We start from the raw sequence: 25,636 nt of genomic DNA, 5'->3' as shown, positions 1-25,636 counted from the left end.
GGAGCAGCAAATGGTTCGCCAGACATGGCGGCGTGCCAACGAATGCCGTTGCTGTAGACTGTAGCTAGTGGGCTCGCCACCCCTACGTGGCACGCATAACACGGCCGGGCAATTTCTTGGTGAGACCACACCATGTGCGCCGAAATGGTTCTTTTTGTTTGTGATAACATTGCAGTGGTAGGACAAACTAGCAATCTAGCACTGACACGGAGGAGCACTATGTTTTATTTTATTTTATGTTCTGAAGTTGGCGTTTGAACTCTGAACATTGATTTTTCTTTTCCTTTTCTTTTAAAAAATCGCTATTGAACATTGTTTTTCCTGCATCTGTGTGTTTGGTTGCAAATTTTATTGGATTTCTGCAGGACTTGTACTGAAAACCATGTGAACGGAAATAACTTGGATGTTCGAACTCGTAACTGCAGCAGTATCACGTGAGGTAGGGAGGTTATTTATTAGCCACGATAACCTCAAATAAGCATCCGGGCTTTCATATCCTGCCTGCGTGATATATATAAAAAAATAAGGCAGTTCAAAAATTCAAATCCACCTTTCGCATTAACGGCTCTAACCGTGTTAAAAGTTCAAATTATCAAATCCGAACGTTGATGGGATGCCCGGGAAGCGGCAGGCGCCCGTACGGGAAATTACGTATCCGCCGCGAGCCCACGCCTGCGCGCCTAGCACAGGAGCAGAAAGAAACAGGAAGCTGCGAACTACACGGGCCTCGCGACTCGCGGGACGGGAGGAAGCCCTAGCCTTCGCCTTGCCCCTTTCCTCCACTTCCCCGCGCCTCCGCCTCCACCCCGCGCCTCCGCCACCGCCGCGGCGCCATGTACCCGAGCCCGTACGCCGGCTCCGGCGCAGGCGCCGGAGGGAAGATCCGGCGGCGCCCGCCGACCCGCGCCGCCTCCACGCCCTACGAGCGGCCCCCCGCCGCCGCCGCCGCGCACCGCCTCGCGGCCGCTGCCGCAGCGGCGTCCGCATCCTCGGGGCCGGGCGGGGAGGGCGGGAGCGGCGGCTGGGTGTCCCGGCTCGTGGACCCGGCCTCCCGCCTCATCGCTGGCGGCGCCGCGCGGCTCTTCGGCTCGGTGTTCCGCAAGCGCCTCGCCCCGCCGCCGGCCCCGTCGCCGCAATTGTCGTCGCCTCACGGTGAGCCTGAGATTGCTCTGCGTTCCTCCCTGGTTCATGGGATTGGTGTCTGCTCCAACCGTCCGTGACTTTGGCTTGGGCTAGGGTTTCGGGCTTTCCGGGCATGTTAGGGTTTACCTTACAAGCAAGCACCTGCTTTAGTTTTGGGTAATTTTAGCTGTGGCGGATGTATTGCTGATACGTAGGGTTCAGCTCGTGATGAAAGCAAATTGTTTTGCTTCGGGGAACTCACAGGAGCTTTCCCGCAGAATTGGAAAGCTTTAAAACTATGCTTTGTAGCGATGCGTATGGTGCATTATTGTTGTTTAGATATACGTCTCAAGGATACCATAATGATTGATATCCGTAAGCTACAATAGTCTAAATATTAGCATGTGGGATGTAATCAGACTATTGGAGCCTTATGTTTCGCTGCTTGATGCGAAATAAGAGATCCTCTTCTCGTCTCCATTCTGTTTGTACTGTTGTCTCTTAATTCTTGTTTGGATTCGTGCGTAATAATTGCCTAGGAATTATACTGTTGCTGATCTGATGGATGTTTTATCATTGCAGGAAGAAATAATGATCCAACACAAGACTTCCCTGATTCAACTAACGTTGTAAGTAGCAATCGACTATTAACAGTTAAACACACCACACTATATTGTGTTTGATGTGGCATGTGCTGTATATGGTATCATATCATTCACCATTGTTCATACCAGAACATTTGAAATTTTAATGCAGGATTCGCCTCCACTCCCTGAGGGTGGAATGGATAAAGGGAAGAACATAGCCGCCACATCAGATGACAAAGCATTGTCTGAAGTAGAGCACTTGTTAATGCGGAAAACATTCACTAGGTATGTAACTATGTAATTATTATTCCTCAAATTCTGGTGTTTAAACAGTTATATTTTCTTAAAATGTACAGTTGCTGATTCTCAGTTGATGAATATTATTCACCATCATCTCTGCTATAATATCTATTATCTGGTTCTGTGATGTTCCACCTCTTTTGTTCTAAATCTTTATTTTCTCAAAGGATATCCCCTTTTGTTCCACTGCTTCCATTGTGCTCTTCACCTTTCCTTTATTTGTGCTTACGTGTTCCTTTCACAATTTATTCTTTGTCTAATGCTTCTAAAGCTGTTCATGACGAGGAGTTATTACTGTGCAGGGTTGAGTTCGATCGTCTTACAGACTTGTTGCGTGCAAGAACCATTGAGCCTGATCCACCTACATCTATTGTTTCCCGCGAGGAAAAGAATGAAGGTATCAGAATTGATGGAATAGGAGGCTCCACTTCACACCAGATGGCTGCAGAATCTCCGACTGTTAAAGTAAGGACAAAACCTGCTCATTCAAGCATTTTATGTTACTAGCAATATAAAGTGAAGGAAAACTCTGTTGGTCCAATACCTGGGAGCCATGAAAGCAGAGCCAAATTAGAGGAACACCTGTACAGTTTATTATTCTTGTCCCAGTATCTCTGGAGTTAGGATGTGTGGTGGTATATGTTTACCTTCTTCAAATTATTGCAGTTACTCTTCATATTTAGATTGGATAGCATTTCCCTTGAATTCTGTGTGAATCACCAAGGCTCTTAAGGTGGTAATGCGAGGCATGGCGGCCCACCCACTTTGCAATGCCTAAGTGTTTGCAAGGTGAGGCAAAGTCATACCAACCTAGAAACAAAAGAATGGCTGAAGTGAGGTAGGAAAGAAAAAGGAGAAAAAAGCAAGGTAAAGGGAAGAAAGGGTGAGGGGGACAAGCTCCATTCATCCATACAACTTCTCTTAATGACTTCCCTGAATTCCTGATTGCTTGATGCCCTAAATGTACTGCTTGCAGTGCTGCTGTTCCCTCCTCTTCTCCCTCCCTCCCTCCCTCCCTCCCTCTCTCAGGGTGCCCTGGAGAGAGTGCTGCTCTGGACATAGACGTTGAGCTGGCTGGGGTGGGTGAGGTGTTGGATGCTTGGCCTTGCATGCCAGTCCCTGGCCCACTTTCCTCTTTTCTTCTTTCTCTTCTTGCTGCTTTTTGATAAGGTGTCTGTTATGCCCCTGCCTCCCTGAATGCCTTGTCACCTTGGCGATGCCTTAAGAACATTGTGTATCACTTCCTGAACTCGAGGACTTCAAATTTAGGTTCCCAATCACTCAGATCCTATTTAAGGTGAAATTTGGTTACGTGTATGCTAAATCAGAATATAGGGACACTGGTAAGATTATCTCGATAGAATTAAAACCTCATTTGAATCAAAGACTGTCAATTCAATTCTACATTTATTTCAGAGTAAAAATCATGCGACAAACAACAACTTTGATTGAACTAAGTTCCCACAACATCTCTAAGGTCTCAAGTTCAAGGATGCCAATGCCATACCTGTGCAAGTTTAGCTGAGCCTGTTGTTCACTTCAGCTCAGTAAGCATTGTTACTTGCCCTGGTATGACTGTTGACTACTATACACTTGTTAACTTGCTTCATCAACTATTCAGTGAGCTGGCTAGAAGCTAGCATATGTAGCTCTTCGATTATGTATTCTTTTCTGAAACTTCTGCTCCCTTTTTAATTTAGTTCATATCTTACTTGCACTTTTGCAGGTACATAGTCATGGTGCTAGGTCTCCTGCAGAACTCGCCAAACAATATATGAGCTCCCGTTATTCGAGGGGACCCCCATCAAGTAGTCTGCGAAGCCGATTGTTTCTTGAGAACAAAGGTGAAGCAAGCAACAATGCCTATGATAGGAGACCTGAACCACCAATTGTTCAGGCACCGATCGAATTTGGGAATGAAAACCCTGGGCTCCCTGTTAATGGCTATGGGACTTCGGGATTACGGGGGCGGTCAGCGATATATAGAATGTCCCGCTCTCCTTATTTTAAGGTTAGTATATCTATGTACATTATGTCAGATTCTTGTAATTTCTAGTTTTCAACTCTTGCTTTGCATTGCAACAGCCTTGAAAATACAATGTTGATTATCAAACCTATCTTGGTATGTTTGTAAATGTTACTAAAATTGCAGTGTCATGGAAGTATGTTGTGACAAGTCCTCTTTATATCATTATTGTACCTAATAAGTGTTGATAATAAATGTTGGTCAAAGTTAAAATAATTTGACTTAATTCGTTGTAGTTTATCGCCTATTTCTTTACCAGAGGTCATGCGTATTTATCTGTATGTGCTCCACACAGAATGCTCTTGGAGTCTTCGTGCCATAGTACTAGAGAATTTTTCCCTGTTCAATTTCATGCGTTCAGAAGAGCTTCCAAAGTTTCTGGAAGTAATTATTTGTTTATGCATCTTGTAGGGTTCGAGCTCTAGTGATGTGAACACATTTTCATTGTCCCAACGAGCACAAAGTTCGCATATCGGTGGCAGGCAGGTAATTTATTAAATAGCCAGAGTGTCGAATAGCGTTTTGTACTGAAGCATGCTATTTTTCTTACTGCATTATGTTTATACTTTATAAAGAGATAGATATGTCACAGAGTTATGGTTCTGAATGTGTAAAATCTAGGATTTCCCCCTGATATAGCTGTGCTGTGGCATATGCAAGCATTTATGCTATAAAAAGCAACATATTATTTCATTTTATTGATGCAAGTATAATATCATGGCAATATCATATTGCAACTTGTTAGGTACACTATTGAGGAACTTTTTTTGTGACTTTGTGAGGTCTATGTAAATTCTGCATAGCCTGAACTTTATCCACCAGATTTTTCTCTCACTATACTTCCATCTTCCTAACAGGTCTTAAAACGACGAGGGGGTGACTTAGAGAATGAAGTTGGATCTATAGGTCCCATTCGTAGAATTCGGCAGAAGTCAAATATGATGTCTCCTTTTAGAGATGCTCGTGCAATTTCTCGAGGAAACCTTCTTACTAGCCGTACAAGTGGTTCTGATTTCACTGAAGACAGCACATCCATCCAGGAATCTCCGAGCTCAAAAAGGCTATTGCTTGGAACAACATCTGCGAGACCCCTAGAATCCCATAAGAATGGAGATAGTAAACCTAGTGATAGCGCTCCATCCGTACCAGCTCAATCAAACAAAATGGCAGAGAAGATATTTGAGCAGCTTAATATAATAGCTCCATCTCCTAAAGAGAAGCAGTCTGGACAGAAATCTGTAACTGGTAATACTAGTAATTCAATGTCGAAGAAACCTGTTTTGCAAGATACTGGGCCAAGCAGTATGTATGACCCATCTAGTTCCCTGAAATTTCAAGATTTTGATGGTACAAATGGACCCCTTGACCCAGACTTGAATGGTTCTCTGTTGAAGAAAGACAAGCTAAATATGATAGTAGGTGAATCATCAAAAGTTGTTTCGTCTGATAAACCTACCTTTTTAGGGAACTCAGTTTCTGCTTCTACATCACGGAAACCAGGCTTTAAAATGGCTGTGATAGAGGTATGCAAAAGGTTTATTCTTGTTTCATCATATGTAATCCAGCCATATGTCAAATATTCATGAACTGACACCATGTTTTTCCCTTCACTTTTATGTTTTTAAGGACTTGCCAGAGTTGGATGATGATCTGGAGGTCCCCATTCCCTCCAAGAGTCTATCAAGTAAGGTAGAGGTTAAAACAACTGAGCAGAAATCTGACCCAACTAGAAAAGAGCAGAAAATTGAACAAAATATATTGGTTGAATCAAACTTAATGAAGAAGAAGAACGCTGTTGGTTCTCCGGTTAGTGAGCAGCCTGTAGCATCATTATCTAAAACTGTCTCTTCATCTGGTGGTTTGCTTTCATCAAATGATCCTGGAAAAGCAGTTCCCAATGCTTCTGTGGATAACAACGCTGGTTTTGCATTCTCAAATGCGCCTCCTGGCACCCGTCCTGCAACTAGTGTGTCAGCAATGCCGCTTGCTTCAGTTAATGACGACAAACAGATGGTTGCTTCAAATACTAGTGTTGGCCTCAAGCAGTCTATTGCACCAGATTTGGAAACACCAAATGTTAAAAACAAATCAACATTTGGGCAGAGGTGATTCTCTTGGCTTCTTGTCTTTCTTTATTTATGGACCATTTAATCTATTAATAGTATTTGCGCTATAAGATTATTGGGTTTTATGCTTCCACCAGGTTAGTGAAAACATGATTGGGCACTCAATATCATCAAACTTGAGTATTAACGTAGGTTCAATTTGCTGTGGTCTGTTGTTGATTTGTGCCATTGACTGAATGGAGTTTGGGAACTAAGTTTTGTTTGTCCTAGCTGGGGGATATAGTATTATTATTATTTACCTGATCTGCTGATCATGAGATTGGTAGGACTCGATATTAGTTGGATAGAGAAGTGTATTGAGTCCTTTTCTTTTGATATGGATCTTTATATTGACAATGAACAATGGTGATAGAGCCTATGAGAATTTCTGATTTTTGTCTTCAGTTTTTTGTTGTTACTTGGTGATGCAAAAAAAAACACACAAAATAATTTAGTCTTAAACTGATCCTCCTTTGAATGTAAGTCAGCTGTTTTCAATCTTTTTAAGTCTATTAATCTGTTCTGCCTTTTATGTTTCCAGTGTCACCAAGCTCACAACATTGGACAGCACTAGTTCTGACAGAGCTGATAAAACAGAAAAAGCGGAAGATGTCATTAAATCATCAGACAAGATGGTGCCAGCAACCGCATCAACAACACTGAATGCCCCTCTCCATTTTGGTTCTGCTGCATTTACTTCTGCGAGCCTGAGCAATGGCTTTTCAAACTCTTCATCACCAAAGCTCCCAATTGTCCCACCTACTGATAAACCTGCTGTCAGCTCAGCTGCTTCCACCATGTTTGCTGTGTCCAGTAGCAGTCCAGCTATTTCATCGTCATCATCATCTCCAGCATTTGCAGCATTTAATTTTTCTTCCAGTACTTCTGTTGGCTTTTCAATGGTACCATCAGCTAAATCAGATGGCACAACTGCCGAGGTAAAGCCAGCTAGCACCTTATCATTTGGGACAGGAGGTGCTGCAGATGAAGTGAAATCTACAGTCCCAGATTCAGCCAGCAAGCCATCATCAAAACTTCTTGCTTCACCTATTTCAAGTTCTCCGGTCACATCTGTGCCTACTTTCTCTCAAGTTACAGCTTCAAGTGATGCTGCAGGCGCTGCAACGGCTGCACCATCTAATACTTCCACTGCTCCTGGTGTTCAGGCTACTTCAACCACACCATTCACATTCCCAAGCTCCGGAAACAGCCTTTTTGGGTTCAGCTCGCCAGCCCAATCTACTGGCCTCAGCACATCATCGGTTACTAGCTCTACCTCTCAACCATCTGCTGCTAGCACACTCTTTGGTAGTAAGCCGACGCAGACAGAGGACAAAATGCAACAACCATCCCAGAGTCCAAAACCACAATTTGGCTCACCATTCCCGTCCGTGACTCCTGGTGTTGGAGCTTCCTCATCTGGATCTGGGACCTTCTCTTTTGGAATTGGAGTTTCTTCGACTGGTTCCGGGACCATGTCTTTTGGTGTTGGAGCTTCATCATCAACACCTGGAACTCCATCAGCTTTCGGGGCAGCAGCTCCCTCATCAGGACCTGGTATTTTCTCTTTTGGGGCAGGATCTTCCTCATCAGGATCTGGGACTGTTCCCTTTGGAGTTGGAGCTGCCTCATCTGGACCTGGGACCGTGTCTTTTGGAGCAGGAGCTGCCTCATCTGGACCTGGGGCCATGTCTTTTGGAGCAGGAGCTGCCTCATCTGGACCTGGGACCGTGTCTTTTGGAGCAGGAGCCTCCTCATCTGGACCTGGGACCGTGTCTTTTGGAGCAGGAGCCTCCTCATCTGGACCTGGGACCGTGTCTTTTGGAGCAGGAGCTTCCTCATCTGGACCTGGAACTGTCTCGTTTGGAGCAACAACATCCACATCGGGATCCGGATTTGGCAATTCACCATTTGGAGCTGGAGCTACATTTGCGAACCCATTCAGCTCCAGCTCAGGTACTGGGTTTACATTTTCTTCAGCTAGCTCTTCTGCTGGTGCATCAACAGTGGCCAGTACAAGTGTATTTGCCAGCACCTCCGCAGCTTCATCAGCCTCCACTTTCAGCAACCCTTTCAGCTCAAGTTCATCCCCTCCAAGCACATTTACGTTTGGGCAATCAGCCTCTTCAGGCAGTGCTTTTGCATTTGGAGCGCAGCCAGCTCCAACTTTCTCATCTCAACCTTCTGTTTTCTCATTTACCTCAGCAAACACAAGCATGAACTCGTCTACTCCTCAGCCTCCATTTGGAATGACAAATACAAACACGGCCTTTGGCATGGGCTCCCCCGGAAATGATCAGATGAATGAAGACAGCATGGCAGATGACACGAACCAACCAGCACCAGCACCGATATTTGGTTCACCCTTTGGACAGCAGAATAGTACACCTGCTGCCCCGGCATTTGGCGCTCCTGCAGTCCAGCCAGGTGGAGCTTTTCAGTTCGGGGGCCAACAACAAGCAGCGCAGCAGAATCCGTCCTTCCCAGCTGCCGGCAGTCTAGAGTTTCAGGGTGGGAATTTCTCATTGGGCAGCGGCGGCGGCGGCGGTGACAAGTCGAACAGAAGAATGATCAAGGTCAAAAGGGTACCTAAGAAGAGATGAGCCCCCTGTTGGAATCTGCACTACATGATGCCAATTTGGATGGGACTGCACTGCTCGGTGACATCTCTCGACTCGGTTGATAATCACGGGACAGGAAAAATAGATATGATTTGGTTGATACGATGACCATACAGGTTTTCCAGCACAGCAGGACAGTACAAACCGCATCTCGTGGCTGTGGCGTGTAAACCAAGCCCCCCAAGGTCAGTGTAGTGTCCCCCCCCCCCCCCATCCAATTCATTTGCTCGTCTGAGCCGGCCTGCATGTCTGCACGTTGTGTCATACGCTTGTGCTCTTGGGGTGTAAAAATAGAACAAAAGTGTCTCCAGGTGTAATTTTTTGTCTGCTGTATTTTTTTTTACATCCAACAAGCTCAGAACTCTAGCATAGAATATCTGTGCATCCAACCTCGCTTTCCGCACTTGCTGTACGCGGTTGTTTGCTGCTTCTCCGCGAGCTGTTGCGTGCCACGGCCATGCTGTCGTGCGTGTCCACGCCGCGAAAATACTTTGTTCCCGTGTGCTTGACCACTTCTCCAGAAAGCTACTGATCGACACCTACGTACGATTATTTATAGTCGGGCAACTGGCGGGCACCTGCCTAATTTTGAATCTGTGTGCAATCCGGCAGCTGAGAAGGCTCAACTGGGATGCTACCGGCCACCTGCCGCGGTCGGTCGGCGGAGATGCAGATGCCCATTGGCTCCCGGACCCGGGCCGACGGCGACGCGCTTTGGACTTTGGGCAGCGGCGCGACCCGGTCGCGGTCGGCCACACCCACGCGCCAAGCCTAGCTTCCTTCTCCCAATGAATCCATCCCTCCGCGATCGGCGAGAGGGAAGGACGGAAGCAACGGGGCATCGCACAGCAGGACAAAAAGAATGGCACGGCCGTCGTGCCCGCTCGCCGACCCCCACTTCGCGCCCGCTCCCTCCCCGTGCCTGCCGTGTCAAACCAACAGCTAGGCAGGCACGAGTAGCCGCCCGAGACCCAATCATTGCCTTGCCCCTTGCACTGCAAGCCGCCGCCTCTGGTCCCCGCCCGGCTCCCCTCCCTGCCTGCCGTGCTCCTGGATCTCCCTTTTTGTTCGCTTCTTCGCCCGTTCAGACTTCCCCTCACGTACTCCTCCTCGTGTTTACCCACCCTTTTTTGCTCGTCATCTCTCCGAGGGATCGATCACGCGTTTCCACCTGCAACCCTGCCCTTTTGTTGCCCCCGTCCCCGCTTTTCCGCCCTCGCTTCTTCCCTAGAGCTACCTACCTCGATCACGATCCGCCGAGGAGCTGCGCCTGTGCGCTACCCCGTGCTCGGTGCTCCAAAGCTTGGTTAGTCCGGTCCCCGATCCCTCTTGCTCTGAACAATTTGGGTTCTCGCGCTCGTGTTTGCTCTGCTCGCCCTCTGACTCTTTCGTCCACCTGCCGCGCGGGCCGGCCGGACGGGGTCCATCCATCGTCGCCTGCTGTTGCATTGAACAATTCTTCCTCTCCTTCTTCCTGCCGCCGCTTCGTCGCTATCCTTGACGCGTAGCTGCTGGCCTTTTCCAAAGGGCGCCAGGTTTCCGCATTGCAAGTTTGAGTTCGGGGACGGCTTCGTGCATCGCTCTGCGCCTCGCGTTGACTTCGACGCGCGAATCGTTGCAGCTCGGATTCGATCTTCGCCTTCCTTAGTTTCCTGCCCAGAAAAGGGGCAGACCCGGATGCTGGAGGAGGAGGAGGGGGCGTGTGTGTATCCGCGCGCGACGTGATCTGAGCCGGCGGCGCGGAGCTCGTGGAGTCGGGAGCTGTTCGTCGGATCGGATCCCGGCGAGGCGCCCGGTAAAGATTCCGCGGTCGGCCCCGGCCCACCGCGATGGGGAACACGTGCGTCGGCCCCAGCATCACCAAGAACGGCTTCTTCCAGTCCGTCTCCACCGTGCTGTGGAAGGCGCCGCAGGACGGCGACGCGCTGCCCGCCGCGGCCAATGGTCCCTCCGGCGGCAGCCCGGGCCGATCGCCGCCGCCGGCGCTGCCGAAGCCGGCGTCCGACGTGCAGGTCATGGTGCAGAGCAAGGCGCCTGAGCCCGTCAAGATCGCCACCTCCCAGTCGGAGCCGGCGCCCAAGCCCGCGAAGCAGGACGCCAAGCCGGCCGCCGCCCCCGCCGCTGCCGCCAACCCCAGCTCCAACTCATCCGGCGAGGCGCCCAGGCCGCGGCCCAAGGTGCCGCAGGTGAAGCGCGTGTCCAGCGCCGGGCTGCTCGTCGGCTCCGTGCTCAAGCGCAAGACGGAGAACCTCAAGGACAAGTACAGCCTGGGGCGCCGGCTCGGGCAGGGCCAGTTCGGCACCACGTACCTCTGCGTGGAGCGGAGCACGGGGAAGGAGTTCGCGTGCAAGTCCATCCTCAAGCGGAAGCTCGTCACCGACGACGACGTCGAGGACGTGCGCCGGGAGATCCAGATAATGTACCACCTGGCCGGGCACCCCAACGTGATCTCCATCCGCGGCGCCTACGAGGACGCCGTGGCCGTGCACCTAGTCATGGAGCTCTGCGCCGGCGGCGAGCTGTTCGACAGGATCGTGCAGAGGGGGCACTACACCGAGCGGAAGGCCGCCGAGCTCGCCAGGGTCATCGTCGGCGTCGTCGAGGTGTGCCACTCCATGGGCGTCATGCATCGGGATCTCAAGCCAGAGAACTTTCTCTTCGTTGACCAGAAGGAGGAGGCCGCTCTCAAGACAATTGACTTTGGTCTCTCCATTTTCTTTCGGCCTGGTGAGTTTCTGCGTTCGCATTTATCTAAGTGCACAGAATGTTTATTTGTCATTTAAACCATTCACCAAAGAGCTTGCACTGCATTGCTACTATATGAACATGAATCAGCATTTTTGTACCTTGATTATTTTTTTTTCTTCAACTTGATCCATGATTTAGTTCTCTGCTCCCGTCCCATCAACATTTGATCAGCATTGTGTGGTGCAATGCTACTCATGAAAACCCAATATGCTGTGGTAATTGTAGTTGTTAATACACATTCATATCGCTAGGGCTCTTTATGACCCTATTTCGGTCAGCTACAAAGAGAATGACACCTGATCTTCTTCAATATACTGATTTGATTTCCAGCAAATTTACAATTCCGAATTTCAACATTCATTGGCTGCTAATGTGGTTAGTGGGTACTACATTATGCTCTGATTGCTTGAATTAATGGTGAAAATATGGTCTTTGGCATCAAATTTATTTGGAAGAATTCATATTGTGTCACCAACAGTTGAGACACACAGCTGCACACCTTTATTATTCTGCAGTATGCATCCCATCCTTATGATATCAATCATTCTCCATTTTCCTCTATATTTATATGTGGATCTTATTTCAGGTCAAATATTTACGGATGTTGTCGGTAGCCCTTACTATGTCGCACCAGAGGTCCTCAAGAAGAAATATGGCCCCGAGGCAGATGTTTGGAGTGCTGGTGTAATCATTTACATCTTGCTTTGTGGTGTGCCACCATTCTGGGCAGGTGCAAAATTCACTCACCTTTAGTTCCACTATTCCGCATTGCACGCAAATTTCCTGAAATTTTTATTTCTTTGTTCAATCTATTGGACTAAGTCTTGTATCATTTTCTATCAGAGAACGAGCAAGGTATATTTGAAGAGGTTTTACATGGGAAACTTGATTTTGAGTCAGAGCCTTGGCCTAGCATCTCTGAAGGCGCCAAAGATCTTGTGAGACGAATGCTTATTAGGGACCCAAAGAAGAGACTGACTGCTCATGAAGTTCTACGTGAGTTTCTAACTTTGCATGATCCGTTTATGCATGCATTGCAGTTTTTCTTCAGAAGTACAGAGTACAGACCATCAGCAATGTGGCATTTATCACTGAACATTGCTGCAACTATCTTCTTTTAGGGCATCCATGGGTCCAGGTTGGTGGCCTGGCTCCTGATAAGCCGTTGGATTCTGCTGTTCTGTCCCGTATGAAACAGTTCTCAGCTATGAATAAGCTGAAAAAGATGGCTCTTAGGGTAAGCATGTCTTGAAAGAATTAACTTTAGCTATCGTCATCGTGCATTTGTACTCATGTACTCAGTGAATAGCTGCTGGCCATTTGGCTGATACAAGACGCATTACAAAAAACGCCGAAGAAAAAAAAACAAGGAATGCTATCCGAATGTTCCTGACGAAGAGTTTGAGCCAAACTGCTTGTCCTGATATGTTTGTTTGTTCTCCGCAGGTGATTGCCGAGAACCTATCCGAGGACGAGATCGCCGGCCTGAAAGAAATGTTCAAGATGATAGACACAGACAACAGTGGGTCCATCACCTTCGAAGAGCTGAAGGTCGGCTTGAAAAAGGTTGGCGCCAATCTCCAGGAGTCCGAGATCCAGGCGCTCATGCAAGCAGTAAGTTGCTCAGTAAATCTTGAGCTTTTCATCCGTGTGACTGGAATTGGATCAAAATTCAAAATACGAGTGGAATTCGCTGTGCATGACGGATTTGAGCTGCTATTTTCCTTGCCCCAACAGGCGGACGTGGATAACAGCGGCACGATCGACTACGGCGAGTTCATCGCGGCGACGCTGCACCTGAACAAGGTGGAGCGGGAGGACCACCTGTTCGCGGCGTTCCAGTACTTCGACAAGGACGGCAGCGGGTACATCACCGCCGACGAGCTGCAGCTGGCGTGCGAGGAGTTCGGGCTGGGCGACGTGAAGCTCGAGGACATGATCGGGGAGGTCGACCAGGACAACGTACGTCAGCGCCCCCGTCGCTTCAGTTTCAGAACACACTGAATCGCATGTGACCGCGGCATGTGTCACTGAAACCGTTACTGAATGCTTTGGTGGTTCTTGCTTGTTTGCTTGCAGGACGGGCGCATAGACTACAACGAGTTCGTGGCCATGATGCAGAAGCCCACGCTGGGGCTCCCCAAGAAGGCCGGCGGCCTGCAGAACAGCTTCAGCATCGGCTTCAGGGAGGCCTTGAGAATATAATATATAGCATCGAGGATATCATAGCCGGAGAGAGTTCTGCTACTGCTTGTAGATTGGAGTGCCGACTGGAGAGAGTACAGTACAGCTGCTGTAGAGATGGGTGGTGAGGCGATTGGTTTCGTAGTAGGACTGGTAGGAGCAGCGGCGACGGGAGGCAGCCGTGGACATGGGCCGCAGCCCACGGCCCACATGTCACTCCTGAATCGGGGTCGATTGTTTGATCACGTACGTGTGAAAGAAGAAAGTACAGACGGTTTTGTTTTCATGCTGTGTGCACACATGCGGTCATCTGACCAGCCACGTTGGCGCTGAATCCTGCCCGCCGGGCTCTGTCGGATCGGATCCCGTGATCCTGTCGCGTTCTCCGGCCACCACCCACCGCACGCCGCCCCCGACCGACCGAGCGTTAGCGTCCTCGCTAGGTTCAGAAAGGTCTGCAGCCGGAATGGGCCGGCCCGCCGGCCGCGGGCGCGCCAGCCTTTTTCCAGCCCAGTAAAGCGGTGCGGCGGCTGGCCTCCAGCTAATGTTGTGCCCACTTGCACGATGTTGGCCCATCCAGTACCTTCACCGTTCCGGAGGCTGTCGCTTTGCGCTCCAAGACTCCAGGTTGCGATCCTGTCCGGGACACAACCCAACACGAACCTGTGGTCAGTTCCGTCCATTAATCCTCGGATGCTACCGTTAGCGTCGCCCGTCGGGTCCACCCACCGGACTCTAACTGACCCCCGGAACGGCTACAGGCTTCTTGAGAGGTGCAGTAGGAGCATTCCATTGTGCAGGGCGGAGTTGTAGTAGCTTCAGTTCACAGCAAGATCAGCAGCCATGCGCTGCGGTTATCTGCCAGTTTTTGAGTAACTTTTCCTCACTGTTAACCACTAGCACTAGCAGGGAGCAGCAACCTTTGTTAGCTGTTTGCCTCGCCACCAAGACACTGATCATTGACGGAATCAGGCAAGGTCAATCGGCATTAGCTGTCAGACTGTCAGTTGTTCGATATCAGCAGTAGCTGCTCGCTTGATTGCTTCTGAGCTGGAGCATCTCTAGTTTATTGCTCACCACCATCCATCATGCTCTCCGGAAGATTCCTCCCACTGTCGTGACTCTTGGTCTCGGAAGAGCAGCGCAGGTACACCGACAGACAGACAAATCACTCGCACAGCCTTGCAGATCTTACCAGGATTTATCATGGCAAACGCGACGATACACTGGGAGAACAAAATATAAAAAAAGGAATCTTAAGAATGATGTGTGTTTACCCGAGATTCTCATTGTCAAAACGGGAACAGAAGCAAAAGAATGACGAAAAACAGAAAACAAAACGTTTAATTCTTCCTATACACAGACGACGATCCCGGTCCTCCTTCATGTATGGACAATTTTTTTCCTGCCTTTTCTTTTTCTTTTTCTCTTTCTCTGGACACACCAACAACCACCGAGTTTACATCCCCACCTGATTCATTATTCTTATCAATAAACAAAAAAAAAAGAAAAACAAATAATAATGTGGACGGCTCCCTCCAGCACACAGCCCCCCCATCGGCCATCACTTCGTTGTTGCAGTTCGTTCGTCTTTCGGTGTCATGGAGATCAATCCTGGCAGCTTACGAATCGCAATCGCTGACCGAAGAGGTCAGCCATTTGGCACGATGCTTCTAACAACTTGCCTGCAGAGTTTTGGTAGGGAACAAAGCTTAAGACTGACCGCACGGTTAACAAATAATGACACCGACATGGTGCCGAACAGAAGGGTGGAAAGAAAACAGGTAGGAAGTAATACGAATAAACGCTAGATTATGCTGTCCTAACAGATAACCTGTCAAATCGGCAGGACGGCACCCAATGCCTAAATAATTATGCAAAAGAAAACTCGCAAATTTTATACCATATATATTTTCTCATGGCCAAGCGACATGGCAACGGCCGACAGTAACTTGGCTACAAAGGCTACAAGCAGGAATGAATAAACACCATCTTTGGCAGGTGGAATGGATCTATTGATCTAATGTCAAAATCACATGGAACTCAAAATACAGGGTGGACTGGGACACATTCCTAAAATGCTTTGGTATATTCCTGCTCCCAACCTCGAGTAAACATCTGATTTCACAAGAAATGCTAACGAGGGCCTACAAAGGTTTAGTGGTTTGGGTTGAACCGAGTTGTCTAATTCAGATCATACGCGTATACCTTGGGGGCTATCTAATTTCTCCTCAGTAACATATAGTCTCCTCTGGCAAGATTTTGATTTCGTTCGTTTGTCAGTGTCTACAATCTGAACGCTGCCAACTATTGCTGTTTACCCATACAAAGGCACACATTCGACCTTGCCTTCCCTCTAAGTAACAAATCAGGTACTATTCCACCAAACTATGAAAACAAGGACGTGAACAAGGCTTTTATATGAGGCTTTCATGCTTTGAGGAAAAGCAAAATTGTTGCTCATGCGTCATGGTTAAAGAATAGTGTTGCTTGCAGTCCCAGGAACGGTATCCGCCATCAAGCAGATGCTGAAGACAACCTCCCAACATCATATGCCCAACTATCCCTATTATGTCAGTTCACATCCATGTTTTCACGGTGCTAACACGTTGGCCAGTACAGATGTTGGGCATTGGTGACAGCATAAAAAACCTTAGGAAACTACAGTAATATTGGTCCACGGTAGAAAGTGCCAAACGGCCACCGACAGGCCCATATGCCTTCCAATACGGCCATGGCAGTAGGACAGTAAGGAACCCTAATTGCTGCTGCTATTTTATGCCGACGCCTTCGTCTTTATTCTACTACCCAGTACTCATCACCCACCAACTGATAAATTAATCGCCGCCGGCTACGAGCCGATCACTCACCGGTACCCTCACCGGCAACATTCTTACCGTCAACTGATCAACCCGCATTGATCTTAACCAATTGCAAAATTAATCTACCCACCTCCCCAATCGAGATTGTGAGCTGTAAATTTCAGCTCAATTATTGAACTAAGGACAATGTGTTGGGTTACTTTTGAGCAATCTGTAATGATATGGGTAGAACAGAAAGGACCAGGTCCAGATCTGGAGGTACTGACCTCGCCGGAGCTTGATCTTCTTGTGGGTGGTGATGGCGGGAGGCTTCCTGTGAGGATCGGCGGTCTGCGTCGCGTTCTTGTCACCCGGCGGGAAAAGCACGGCGTCAATGCCCTGCACGGAGATCCTACCGTCGGTGTAGATGTCCGGGTCGAAGAGGTAGGCGGAGCCCTCGCCCTGGCCGAACTTGACGGAGCCGTCGGCCTCCCGCGCCACGACCTTGTGCGGCAGCCGCAGCGTGTCGTAGCGCACCTTGCCGAACCGCCGCACGGCGTTGTACATGGACTCCTCGGTCTGGTACTCGGGGATCATGTGGTAGTAGAGGATGTTCTCCGGCGAGCCTGGCTCGCTGAGCTGGTCCGTGGTGAGGCGCGCCATGGCCTCGTCGTTGGGAGCGAGCACGGTGAGCACGTAGCCCTCGGAGACGAGGCGGCCCATCTCTGTAGCGAGCGAGGTGAGGTTGACTAGGATGTCGGCGAGCTCGTTGTAGCCGCCGTACAGGAGGAGGGTCTGGATGAAGTCCTTGACCTGGCTGTGCCCGTCGAAGTGGTGCTTCCCGGAGCTGGGCCCAGGCGCCGGCGCGGGGGCGATGGACGGGCCGGGCGCCATGGCGTCCCAGATCGGGAGGACGGGGGGCGCGCCGGGGGGCACCGGCGGCGCGGGCTTCTTGAGGCGGTGCGTCCTCGGGTCGACCTCGGGCGCGCCCGTGGGCAGCACGGCCGAGATCGCGGCGAGGCTGCGGCGGCGGTTGAAGTCCTCCTGCACGGAGCGGGGCACGAGGAGGCGCTCAATCCCGTGGATGACCCCGTCGGGGCGGAGCACCGCGTCCGGGCGCGTGACGGCGGCGTGGCCGACGCGCATGCCGGCCGCGCCGTCAGCGCCTGCCGCGGCGGCGGCGAGCTCGACCTCCTCGCCGGAGAGCGTGGGGTGGGACGCGGCGGGCCAGGAGTCGGAGGGGAGGCGCGCGGGGAGGACGTGGTAGAGCAGCAGCGCCTGGAGCGACTTGAGGTTGCGGGGCTCGAGGAGGAAGCGCTTGAACTCCGGGTCGAGGTCCCGCTCCAGCGCCTCGTTCCGCGGCGCGAAGATGGTGACGTTGTGCCTCCCCACGGCGTCCTCGAGCGTCTGCAGGAGCAGCGCCTTCTCCACCAGCTCCGCCAGCTCCGTGTAGTGCGAGTCCAGCAGCGCCACCAGCACCGAGTTGGAGTTGACCCCCACCGCGGCCCCGCCGCCGGAGCCGGCGCCGGCGCCCGCGGCGGGCAATGTGGGTTCCTGCGGCGCCGCGTCCTCGGCCGCCGCCGGCCCTGCCAGGAGCAGGAGGAAGAGGAGAAGGGCGCCGTGCACCGGCGCGCCCATCCCTGCGCGCGGCCGGCCTCTGCTCCCTCTAGATTGGTCTCGCCGCCGCCGCCTCTCGATGCTGCGTCGCGCTGCTCTCTACCTCTGGTCCTCTTGTTCCCTCAGCTAGCTCGATTTGGTGGTTGGGTGGGGAATAGAGCGAGAGGAGAGAGGAGTAAGCTAAATGGAGGTGGGTGGTGTGAGCCTTTCCTTTGGGGTGTATTTTTTCTTCTTCTACTTTGTAGAGAGAGAAAGAGAGGGAAAGCAGGGAGAGTGAGGTGTGAGAGAGCTTGCTTATAAGTGAAGAGAGAGAGAGAGAGAGAGAGGGGAACCGAGCAAGCCAGCCGAGCCGACGGAAGGAGGGGGGAGAGACCTGAGACGACGCGGTGTGGTGGGTGGGGGCAAGCACACAGGCTGGCGGGCGGGGCCGCGGTGGAGGCCGCAGGGGAAGTGTCGGTGTGCGGAGGCAGCCTCGGCGCGCACAAGGTTCGCGTGTGCGTGAGCAGGAAAAAGGCGGGACGCAATGGTCGGGTCGGGCCACGGCCGCTGCGGGCGGGCGGCGAGCCCAGCCGGGCAGGCGGGCGCGGCAACGCCTCGGATTTCCGCTGGTTTCGGCCGCTTTTCGCGGTGCCCGCCGCGCTTTTCGAGCCCCTGGCCGGCTTGGCGGGAGGGACGGGATGGATTTGCCGGCGTCACGGGTTCTACGGAGATTTGTGCCCAGTCCTTCGTTTCGATCGGACAATGAAATTTTGGGCTACAAGGCTGCGGTGAAAAGTTTGTTTGCTTGCCATAAAAAGAAATTATTTGCAGCTGTCCGTGTTTAAGTTCGTCCCGAAGGGCTGAAATACGCGGCAAGTCTCCGAGTAAAATGGACTCGGTCCGCTAGCCACAAGCCACTCCGTCGGTGCTAGCAGCGGGCCCAAAAGGCTATTATGATCATTGATCAGGTGGTCAGGTGTGCGTCTCGCTTCCTCTGCGGGAGATAAGGGGAAAAAGAAGGCGTTCCGGTAGGTGTAGGTGCCATGCCACCACCAGACCCGGATCAAGAAGCGACGGGCTTTTCATCATGCTAGGCTAAACTATGTCACTGGTATCTTTTCTTATGGTTAAAAAGGTCAAACAAGAGTACAAGAGCTGGTGATCTCTAAGCGCCCTCGTTTACCCGCAACGAGTCAACGAGGAGCAAGGCCGAAGCAATGTGCTTCCTGCCACTGCCAGCGTGGCGTGCTGTGAGCTTGTTGCAATTACAATACACAGGATCAGTGCCATACTGCTCTCCTCCCTCCCTCCCTCCCTCCCTCCCTCTCCCGGGTCAGATGCGGGGAGAAACGTATCGTGTACGAGCAGTTAAGAGACAACTCACCCACAAGGCCACAACTCCCCGATTAGACCAATGATGATCAGCGATCCGACGGTCTACCATAAACTAAAACCTGTTTAAGATTTTTCCATGGTAGTATCTCGATCGTCGCCTGGCAAAACACAGTCTTCTGGCAGGGTCTACACAAAAAAAAAACTAACATGAACCGCCACGTTTCTTGGGCGTTGCACGGCGTGTACAACGGGGGTCATTGAGCACTCTAATTTTTTTTTGATGAGCATCATCAGAACATGGCTTGATGAGCGTGGCCTCTCGCTGGACGGTCGCCATCGCCGGATCGCCGGCGCCGCGCCCCCCAACGGCGGTGATCATTCGCTGCGGGTGCGGCACCCAGAAGAAACGCGCAGGACAGCGCCGTACCGTGTCTCGCTCCTTAGCTTTCACACATCCGCGAGGGAAAAGGGGACAAAAAAAAGAAAAAGAAACCTACTACTAATACACGGCAAAATACGCAGGACAAAATCATTGCTGCCTTTTTTTGGTTAACGATAACCAGGTGCACGTTACGTCGAGCGATTAGTGGCGGCAGCTTGTTTTGGCTTTTTGGTTGCTCGCTGAATATGATTGACTCGTGATAGGGAGAGGATGTGGTGAGGGGTAAAGTGGGCTGTCTCTTTTCCGATGGTTTGGCCTGAGGCGTCGCCGGAGTCGCTTGGCGTGGGTTACTCTCCACGCTAAGCGACCGCCTCGACGGCTTGCTTTTCCAGCCTCCAACAAATTTCCAGTACCAAGTACTTTTCCGTCTCACAGTTACTACTAGTGTGCCTGAGCGAAGCGTCGGTGCCGGTGGGCTCGCCGGCGGGGGTGGTACGAGGAGGGTACGCGACGCCGACGCGGGCGGGCGGCCGAGACGGCAAGCGAGGAAAGGGCACGAACGAAACGAACCGCGCACCTCGGCCTCGTGGCCATCAAGCTACACGCGCTCATGCGCTGATGCTTTTGCTCGGCGCACCTTCATCTTGGCTCCTTTTTGTTTCCTTTTTCATAAAAAAATCGCCCAGACCGGCTGCCTTTGCTCACTCTTTCTTCCATCTTGACCAGCCGGCTTGTTCTTTCAGAGATCATCACCTGGCACCTGTTGCTAACTCTTGGCTCCGTACGTGCTCAGGAGGAGCCATCAGCCCATCACCTGTCGGGCTTGCACGTGCGATACTGTTAATTCCTGCTCGACTACTTGGTTGGAGGAATTGGGATGGGCTGGCCACGTGAAGGCCGCATTAATCCGATGCAGTTAAATCTTGATCCAGGGGGTTACAATTTTTAACTCCTCGTTGATGGCAAAACTTCATTCCTCATTTCCTCCTGTGTGTGCCTCGTGCTCTTCTATTTGTTTGACCAAAGTACCAAACTGAAAAAAAAAATCAGACAGCGAGTTTGCCATGAGAAACGATCCATTGGTACAGTATGTTTGTATGGATATGAACGGAAACTGCACCACCAACACTCATATTGTTACAGTTACAGTTACAGCCGCCTCATTAGTTACATCCTTTGCATATGTTACACAGGGGAAAACGTGTTGAAGACTCGAGCGGGAGCGCATGTGTTGTTCCTTCCCGTGACCTGGACGCAAGAGCTTCAGCGAACTTCTGAAGCATGGACCTAACAGAGATCATGAAGCATCGCTGGATCCCAGGAGCTCTGAACAGATGCCTTTTTTCCTTTGGACCTGAAGCAAGACAGATCTCGAAGCAGTCAGTCTACATTGCTGAACGCCACTACAGTAGATGAGTAGAAGCTTTCGCTTGTGCAAAAAGAACACGATGAGCACATACCTGTCTTTACAATTGTGTCCGTTCTTCCAAGGACATTCCCTCACTGAGAACCGGATCCTGATGCAGAGGTAGCAGAAGGCCCTGTTCCATTTCCATCCCTTGTATCGAGCCGTTCCATCATGCGAGATACTACAGCAATCCCAGCGTTGACCTCCCTCCTTACTTCTGAACCGATATCTGATATGGTGTTGCTCCGAGAAAACCACCTTTCCCTCCAGCCACTTGCACTCTTGGTTATAGAATCCCTGTACCTGCCAGTGTCAAGAATGCCCACAGGTAAGATGCACATGCCCCTGTTCCATTTGTCAGGAGTTTTTAAGGGTTTGGAGAGTACTTCATTGAAGCTGACTGAAGACGAGTTCTCAGTGTGTCAGAGAACGACGGTAAATCAGATGGTCCTGCTCTATCTTGATCAACAGGTGTAGACTGAATCCCAGAAATTCTGATCAATCATGACAAACAATTAGCACGAGCAAAGGCTCAATGATAGTGAGGAAAAACACACAAGCATAGTATCGACGGATGTAGAAAGTACCTATTGCTTGTTCTAGCACTACTATCAGCAGGAGTAGAATAATAGTGCGGTGGATTGGTAACACAGTCTAAACCTCGAGTGGTGCGTTCTTGTTCAACAAGAGTAGCTAAAGGGCGACCAGAAACTACAGCAGGGGCTTGTTCGTAATCCGCTTCTTGGCCTGAGGCTGTGTGCTCGTCTGTTGACAGCACAAGAAGTTGTGGGTGACTATTTGCTCCTGATCTGCTGTGGTGCCCATCTCTCCTATGATGACGGTGTGACCTACGCACTGCAGCTGCAGCAGCCAAGTGCTGAATGATGCGTTCTTCAAGTTCTGCATCATCTGCACCTACAGGAATCTAAAAGTTGAAATTGTGATATTAGTAGAAGTACATGTGACAAGTGTACGTACAGAGCAAAACATTGGTAGTTACTGAAAACATCCTCAAATGTGAACAAAGAAGCATGCCACACCTCAAAATCTCCCAGCATTGGGTGCCGAAAAAGAGCAGTACTATGTGAACGATTAGCTCGCATGTTCCTCTCTTGTTCAACAGCCTCCAGTAGCTCTTGACTGCAGTACTTCAAAAGTGTGGGTGAGAAATAGACAAGATCTGTAGCTCAAAAAAACAGACATGACAGATGACAAATTTTCACCTCATAGGATCTTTCATGCTGATAGGCTGCCAACACATTGGACATTGGGAGCTTCTCTGGCACCTAGATTGTCACATGAATCAGAACACATTGAAAAACGCATGAAATGAAAACTGTAAGCATGGCAACAATAATAGCAATTTTGGTATATATTGATTGGAGATTGACTTGGGTCAATTCAATCAACCTTACTCAAACAGAATGAAGCATGCATGTATTGTTATTGCTTGCATTCTAAATCGACCATATGATGTTATTTTCTGCATTACTTCAATGTCAGAAATCACACACTACATTCAGTTCCACCTCATTTTCAAGGAAACTATAGCACAAATCCCAAGAATCAGTGACCATAACAAGGTAAGAACGAAACTTCGTCCTAAGAACTTCTCGAACAAAACTAAGATTCTGGGACGGATGACACAAACTCAATAAAAAAAGCTATCGAGCTACAGAAAGACTTCCAACAGGACAGTTCAGCTAACTAATCATGCATTGAAGCATAAGCTAGTCTGAAAAACACTGCAAGAATCAACCGCCCAGAAGAAAGAAAATGGCTGAAACATCGCATGGGCATTGATCATATGTTCAGCAATGTGCTATCATAACTCCATGCTAAAAGTGAGACAGGCATGTTCAGCAGGATTATTCGGTGTTCCCAACTTGTGTAGGCAAGTTGAAATTATAAAAATAAGAACCTACATAACACATAGTTCAATTGCATCCCATTTGGTAGACTAGTAGTTACCCTTCTCATTTAGCACATCAATTGATGGGCAAACAAGAACCCAAATGTGACAAGCTTATCACCATGAAACAAGACAAATCTGCAACTCTTTTAAACTAAACTTCTAAAGCCATCGCCTCACCATCACAGTCAGATTGTGTAGTAGCATGACAAACGTGGACTCCATGCTAACATAGTAGGGATGCATGGTTTTGTTGATTTTGAATCAGTAGCCAAACTTTGAATTTGTGCTATCAAACATGCAGCCATGAATATGTTTAGTTCTGCTGCTCTTTGGGGGCTGTGGAAGCTAAGAAACTGTATGAGTTTTCAGAGAAAGCCATGGAGGACCAGGTGACGGTGTGGAGCCAGATGGTTTTCATGCTCAAGGGCTGGGCGCAGCTCTACCCTACTCGGCATCTGGGCCAATACAAAAGCTGGCTGGAAGCACAGGATAACATAGCATCCAGACCCAAGAGATTTGACTCTGGAGGCTGGTGTATCCTGATGAGAAACCTGACAATACATGCTGGAGAAGCAAGGGACATGAAGGCTGCAGCAAGTGCTAAACTGCTAATGCAGATTCAACAACACAGATGCTGTGCACTGCTGCACAATGGCCAGGGCTTGCTGGAGCTCTGATCACTACCCTCTGCCATATGCTGGCATGTAATCCCGTTTATGGTTCATTTTTTTTTTACTTTTTTGGTAATTTGGAAAGTTGCAAAAAGGCTGCTGCTTTTCTGGTTTCAGTAGGGGTGAGTGTTTCCTGCTGAATGGTTTATGACAGTGCTGGGTTATCACTGTTTGCTGTGCTGAACGTGTGTGGAACCTTGATTGCAAACTATGTAAGAGGATCCAGTTGCAATGCATAATGGACCAGGACCTTGTCCCTGGAACTCTAAAAAAAGACCATCACAGTCGAATTGCATAATGAAAGCATTACTGAGAATCTGAGATTGTAGGCAAGCACCATTTTCATAAACTCACATCTTCTAAATAAAAGTTGTTTGGTTTGGTATTCGGTGTTAACTAAGGCCATAAGGATGAAGGGATCGATGTCATAATTTATGCCACAGAAGGCAACGTGTTGCCATGCAAACTGATCAAGATAATGTAGAATGTGCTATTATTTTTTTGAAAAGATTAGAATGTGCTATTATAAGCTAGTCAGTCTAACCCTGGCCGCAGATGGGTCAAAAAGCATAACTGCATAAGGTTCATAACTTGCAGGCAAAAGGGGACAAAGGCGTCGCGGGAACTTTAACATAGGAGCATATGACCATAACTTGCAGCAGGAAGAAAAGGATAACACATACATATTAGAAAACATTACCATTCAAGAATGCACTGGAGATGGTAGTCATGCTTGCAATTCGTAACCTGCAAAGAATACATCACAGTAAGCGCATCGATCACAAACAACCAAAGCTCAATTTCAGCAGACCGTGGAGGGGTTGCTGTCGCAGAAGGCGTCGAGGCAGATGCTGCAGGCGTCGTCGCAGGCGTCCTGCACGCCGCCCTCCACGAACGCCGCCGCCGAGGACAGCTTGCTCTCCATCTTCGCCTTCTCGTCCATCTCCGCAGCGAGGGACCAAACAGACTTCGATTACCTCTCCTCAGACAGATTCCTGCACACGCGCATTTCTGGTGAAATTCCTGGTAAACCAAGAACTATCAATCGAAAAGAACACACAATCAACAATCCCCCGAATTTCACGCGACAGATTTGGCCGAAACGGCAGCAAATGCCGCAGAATTGAGCCGATCCGACCAAAACTGCACCCAACAACTCCAGGAAACGAATGAGTGGTGGTTTCGAGAGGGTACCTGGCCCCGCTCGCTCAACGGAACGGCACCGAACGCCACGAAAACGATAGCGTTCCTGGTCCTGGTGGAATCGTTCCACTCCGTCGCCGAAGACGAGCCCGGCAACGTCGCCCTCGCGCCTGCGCCGGGGGGTGGGGGGTGGGGTGTGGGGTCTCGGCGATGGCGAGAGGAGACGAGACGGAGACGGGGGGAATAAACGATTTCTCCGCCGCCCCCGTTCCCTTCGCCTCCCCTCGCGCCAATGACGGGTGGGGCAGACGGACCGTGGGCCAGCCTTATCTAGTCTAATTATGTTATTGCTGGGGTTTGCTAAAATTGAGAGGCGTGCGCACGGGTCTCCCACCGAGGTGCGGGCCCGCGTTTATATTGGCAAGTGGGCCACCACCCGTGACTGTATGTAAGGCACGTCCTCGGTGATTGGTGGAGCACTACATGGGGCTAATTATTGTGAGACCGTATAAAGCACATCCAGCATCCACCGTCCATGTCCCGTACCGGGCAGCGTGACCGTCCGATGCCAGGATGTTGTTAAATGACATTAGACGTTATTTTAATCCGTTAACAACAAAGGGTCCATAGCTCAGTGGTAGAGCAATTGACTGCAGATCAATAGGTCACCGGTTCGAACCCGGTTGGGCCCT

The 25,636-nt window shown here is 50.0% G+C and overlaps 3 protein-coding genes and 1 non-coding gene across 6 annotated transcripts; 2 read left to right on the top strand and 2 right to left on the bottom strand.

Annotated features, from left to right (window-relative positions):
* The first annotated feature begins 664 nt into the window (after positions 1-664).
* LOC112876552 (nuclear pore complex protein NUP1-like) lies at positions 665-13,979 on the top strand. The gene is made up of 16 exons (XM_025940683.1): positions 665-1,152; positions 1,705-1,751; positions 1,879-1,994; positions 2,312-2,474; positions 3,736-4,020; positions 4,447-4,521; positions 4,893-5,558; positions 5,662-6,140; positions 6,682-8,739; positions 10,563-11,488; positions 12,096-12,239; positions 12,353-12,505; positions 12,631-12,746; positions 12,956-13,123; positions 13,247-13,471; positions 13,589-13,979. The coding sequence occupies exons 1-16, from the start codon at positions 834-836 to the stop codon at positions 13,712-13,714; spliced, it is 6,066 nt and encodes a 2,021-aa protein (XP_025796468.1). The 5' UTR covers positions 665-833; the 3' UTR covers positions 13,715-13,979.
* Positions 13,980-14,933: 954 nt separating this feature from the next.
* Positions 14,934-18,370, bottom strand: LOC112874983 (fasciclin-like arabinogalactan protein 16). The gene is made up of 2 exons (XM_025938632.1): positions 16,782-18,370; positions 14,934-15,378 (listed from the first exon to the last, which is right to left on the bottom strand). The coding sequence occupies exons 1-2, from the start codon at positions 18,130-18,132 to the stop codon at positions 15,302-15,304; spliced, it is 1,428 nt and encodes a 475-aa protein (XP_025794417.1). The 5' UTR covers positions 18,133-18,370; the 3' UTR covers positions 14,934-15,301.
* Positions 18,371-20,841: 2,471 nt separating this feature from the next.
* Positions 20,842-25,156, bottom strand: LOC112874987 (E3 ubiquitin-protein ligase RHF2A-like). 3 transcript variants are annotated; one of them, XM_025938638.1, is made up of 9 exons: positions 24,996-25,156; positions 24,613-24,796; positions 24,502-24,548; positions 22,439-22,501; positions 22,256-22,355; positions 21,803-22,140; positions 21,602-21,709; positions 21,268-21,518; positions 20,842-21,161 (listed from the first exon to the last, which is right to left on the bottom strand). In XM_025938638.1, the coding sequence occupies exons 2-8, from the start codon at positions 24,742-24,744 to the stop codon at positions 21,308-21,310; spliced, it is 999 nt and encodes a 332-aa protein (XP_025794423.1). In that variant the 5' UTR covers positions 24,745-24,796; positions 24,996-25,156; the 3' UTR covers positions 20,842-21,161; positions 21,268-21,307. The 3 variants fall into 3 exon arrangements, with proteins under 3 accessions (XP_025794423.1, XP_025794424.1, XP_025794422.1); XM_025938639.1 differs by having other exon boundaries at positions 24,862-24,999; XM_025938637.1 differs by lacking the exon at positions 24,996-25,156 and having other exon boundaries at positions 24,613-24,989.
* A 408-nt stretch (positions 25,157-25,564) lies between these two features.
* On the top strand, positions 25,565-25,636 carry TRNAC-GCA. The gene has a single exon. It is a non-coding gene; the product is annotated as a tRNA-Cys (tRNA).

The sequence above is a fragment of the Panicum hallii genome, chromosome 9 (assembly GCF_002211085.1).
Source record: "Panicum hallii strain FIL2 chromosome 9, PHallii_v3.1, whole genome shotgun sequence".
In the NCBI taxonomy this organism is placed as follows: domain Eukaryota; kingdom Viridiplantae; phylum Streptophyta; class Magnoliopsida; order Poales; family Poaceae; genus Panicum; species Panicum hallii.
Note: the sequence above shows the minus strand (reverse complement) of the source record. Positions and strands in the feature narration are given on the sequence as shown.

Excerpts from the sequence above, each read along its gene's own strand:
- LOC112876552 (XM_025940683.1), top strand. The coding sequence starts at position 834 with ATGTACCCGAGCCCGTACGCCGGCTCCGGCGCAGGCGCCGGAGGGAAG. Across the intron at positions 11,489-12,095 it reads CTCCATTTTCTTTCGGCCTG|GTCAAATATTTACGGATGTT; the intron begins GTGAGTTTCTGC and ends ATCTTATTTCAG. Across the intron at positions 12,506-12,630 it reads GACTGCTCATGAAGTTCTAC|GGCATCCATGGGTCCAGGTT; the intron begins GTGAGTTTCTAA and ends ATCTTCTTTTAG.
- LOC112874983 (XM_025938632.1), bottom strand. The coding sequence starts at position 18,132 with ATGGGCGCGCCGGTGCACGGCGCCCTTCTCCTCTTCCTCCTGCTCCTG. Across the intron at positions 15,379-16,781 it reads GAAGATCAAGCTCCGGCGAG|GCAAGTTGTTAGAAGCATCG; the intron begins GTCAGTACCTCC and ends AAAACTCTGCAG.
- LOC112874987 (XM_025938638.1), bottom strand. The coding sequence starts at position 24,744 with ATGGACGAGAAGGCGAAGATGGAGAGCAAGCTGTCCTCGGCGGCGGCG. Across the intron at positions 22,356-22,438 it reads AGCATGAAAGATCCTATGAG|TCAAGAGCTACTGGAGGCTG; the intron begins GTGAAAATTTGT and ends GAAGTACTGCAG. Across the intron at positions 21,710-21,802 it reads AGTGCTAGAACAAGCAATAG|AATTTCTGGGATTCAGTCTA; the intron begins GTACTTTCTACA and ends ATGATTGATCAG.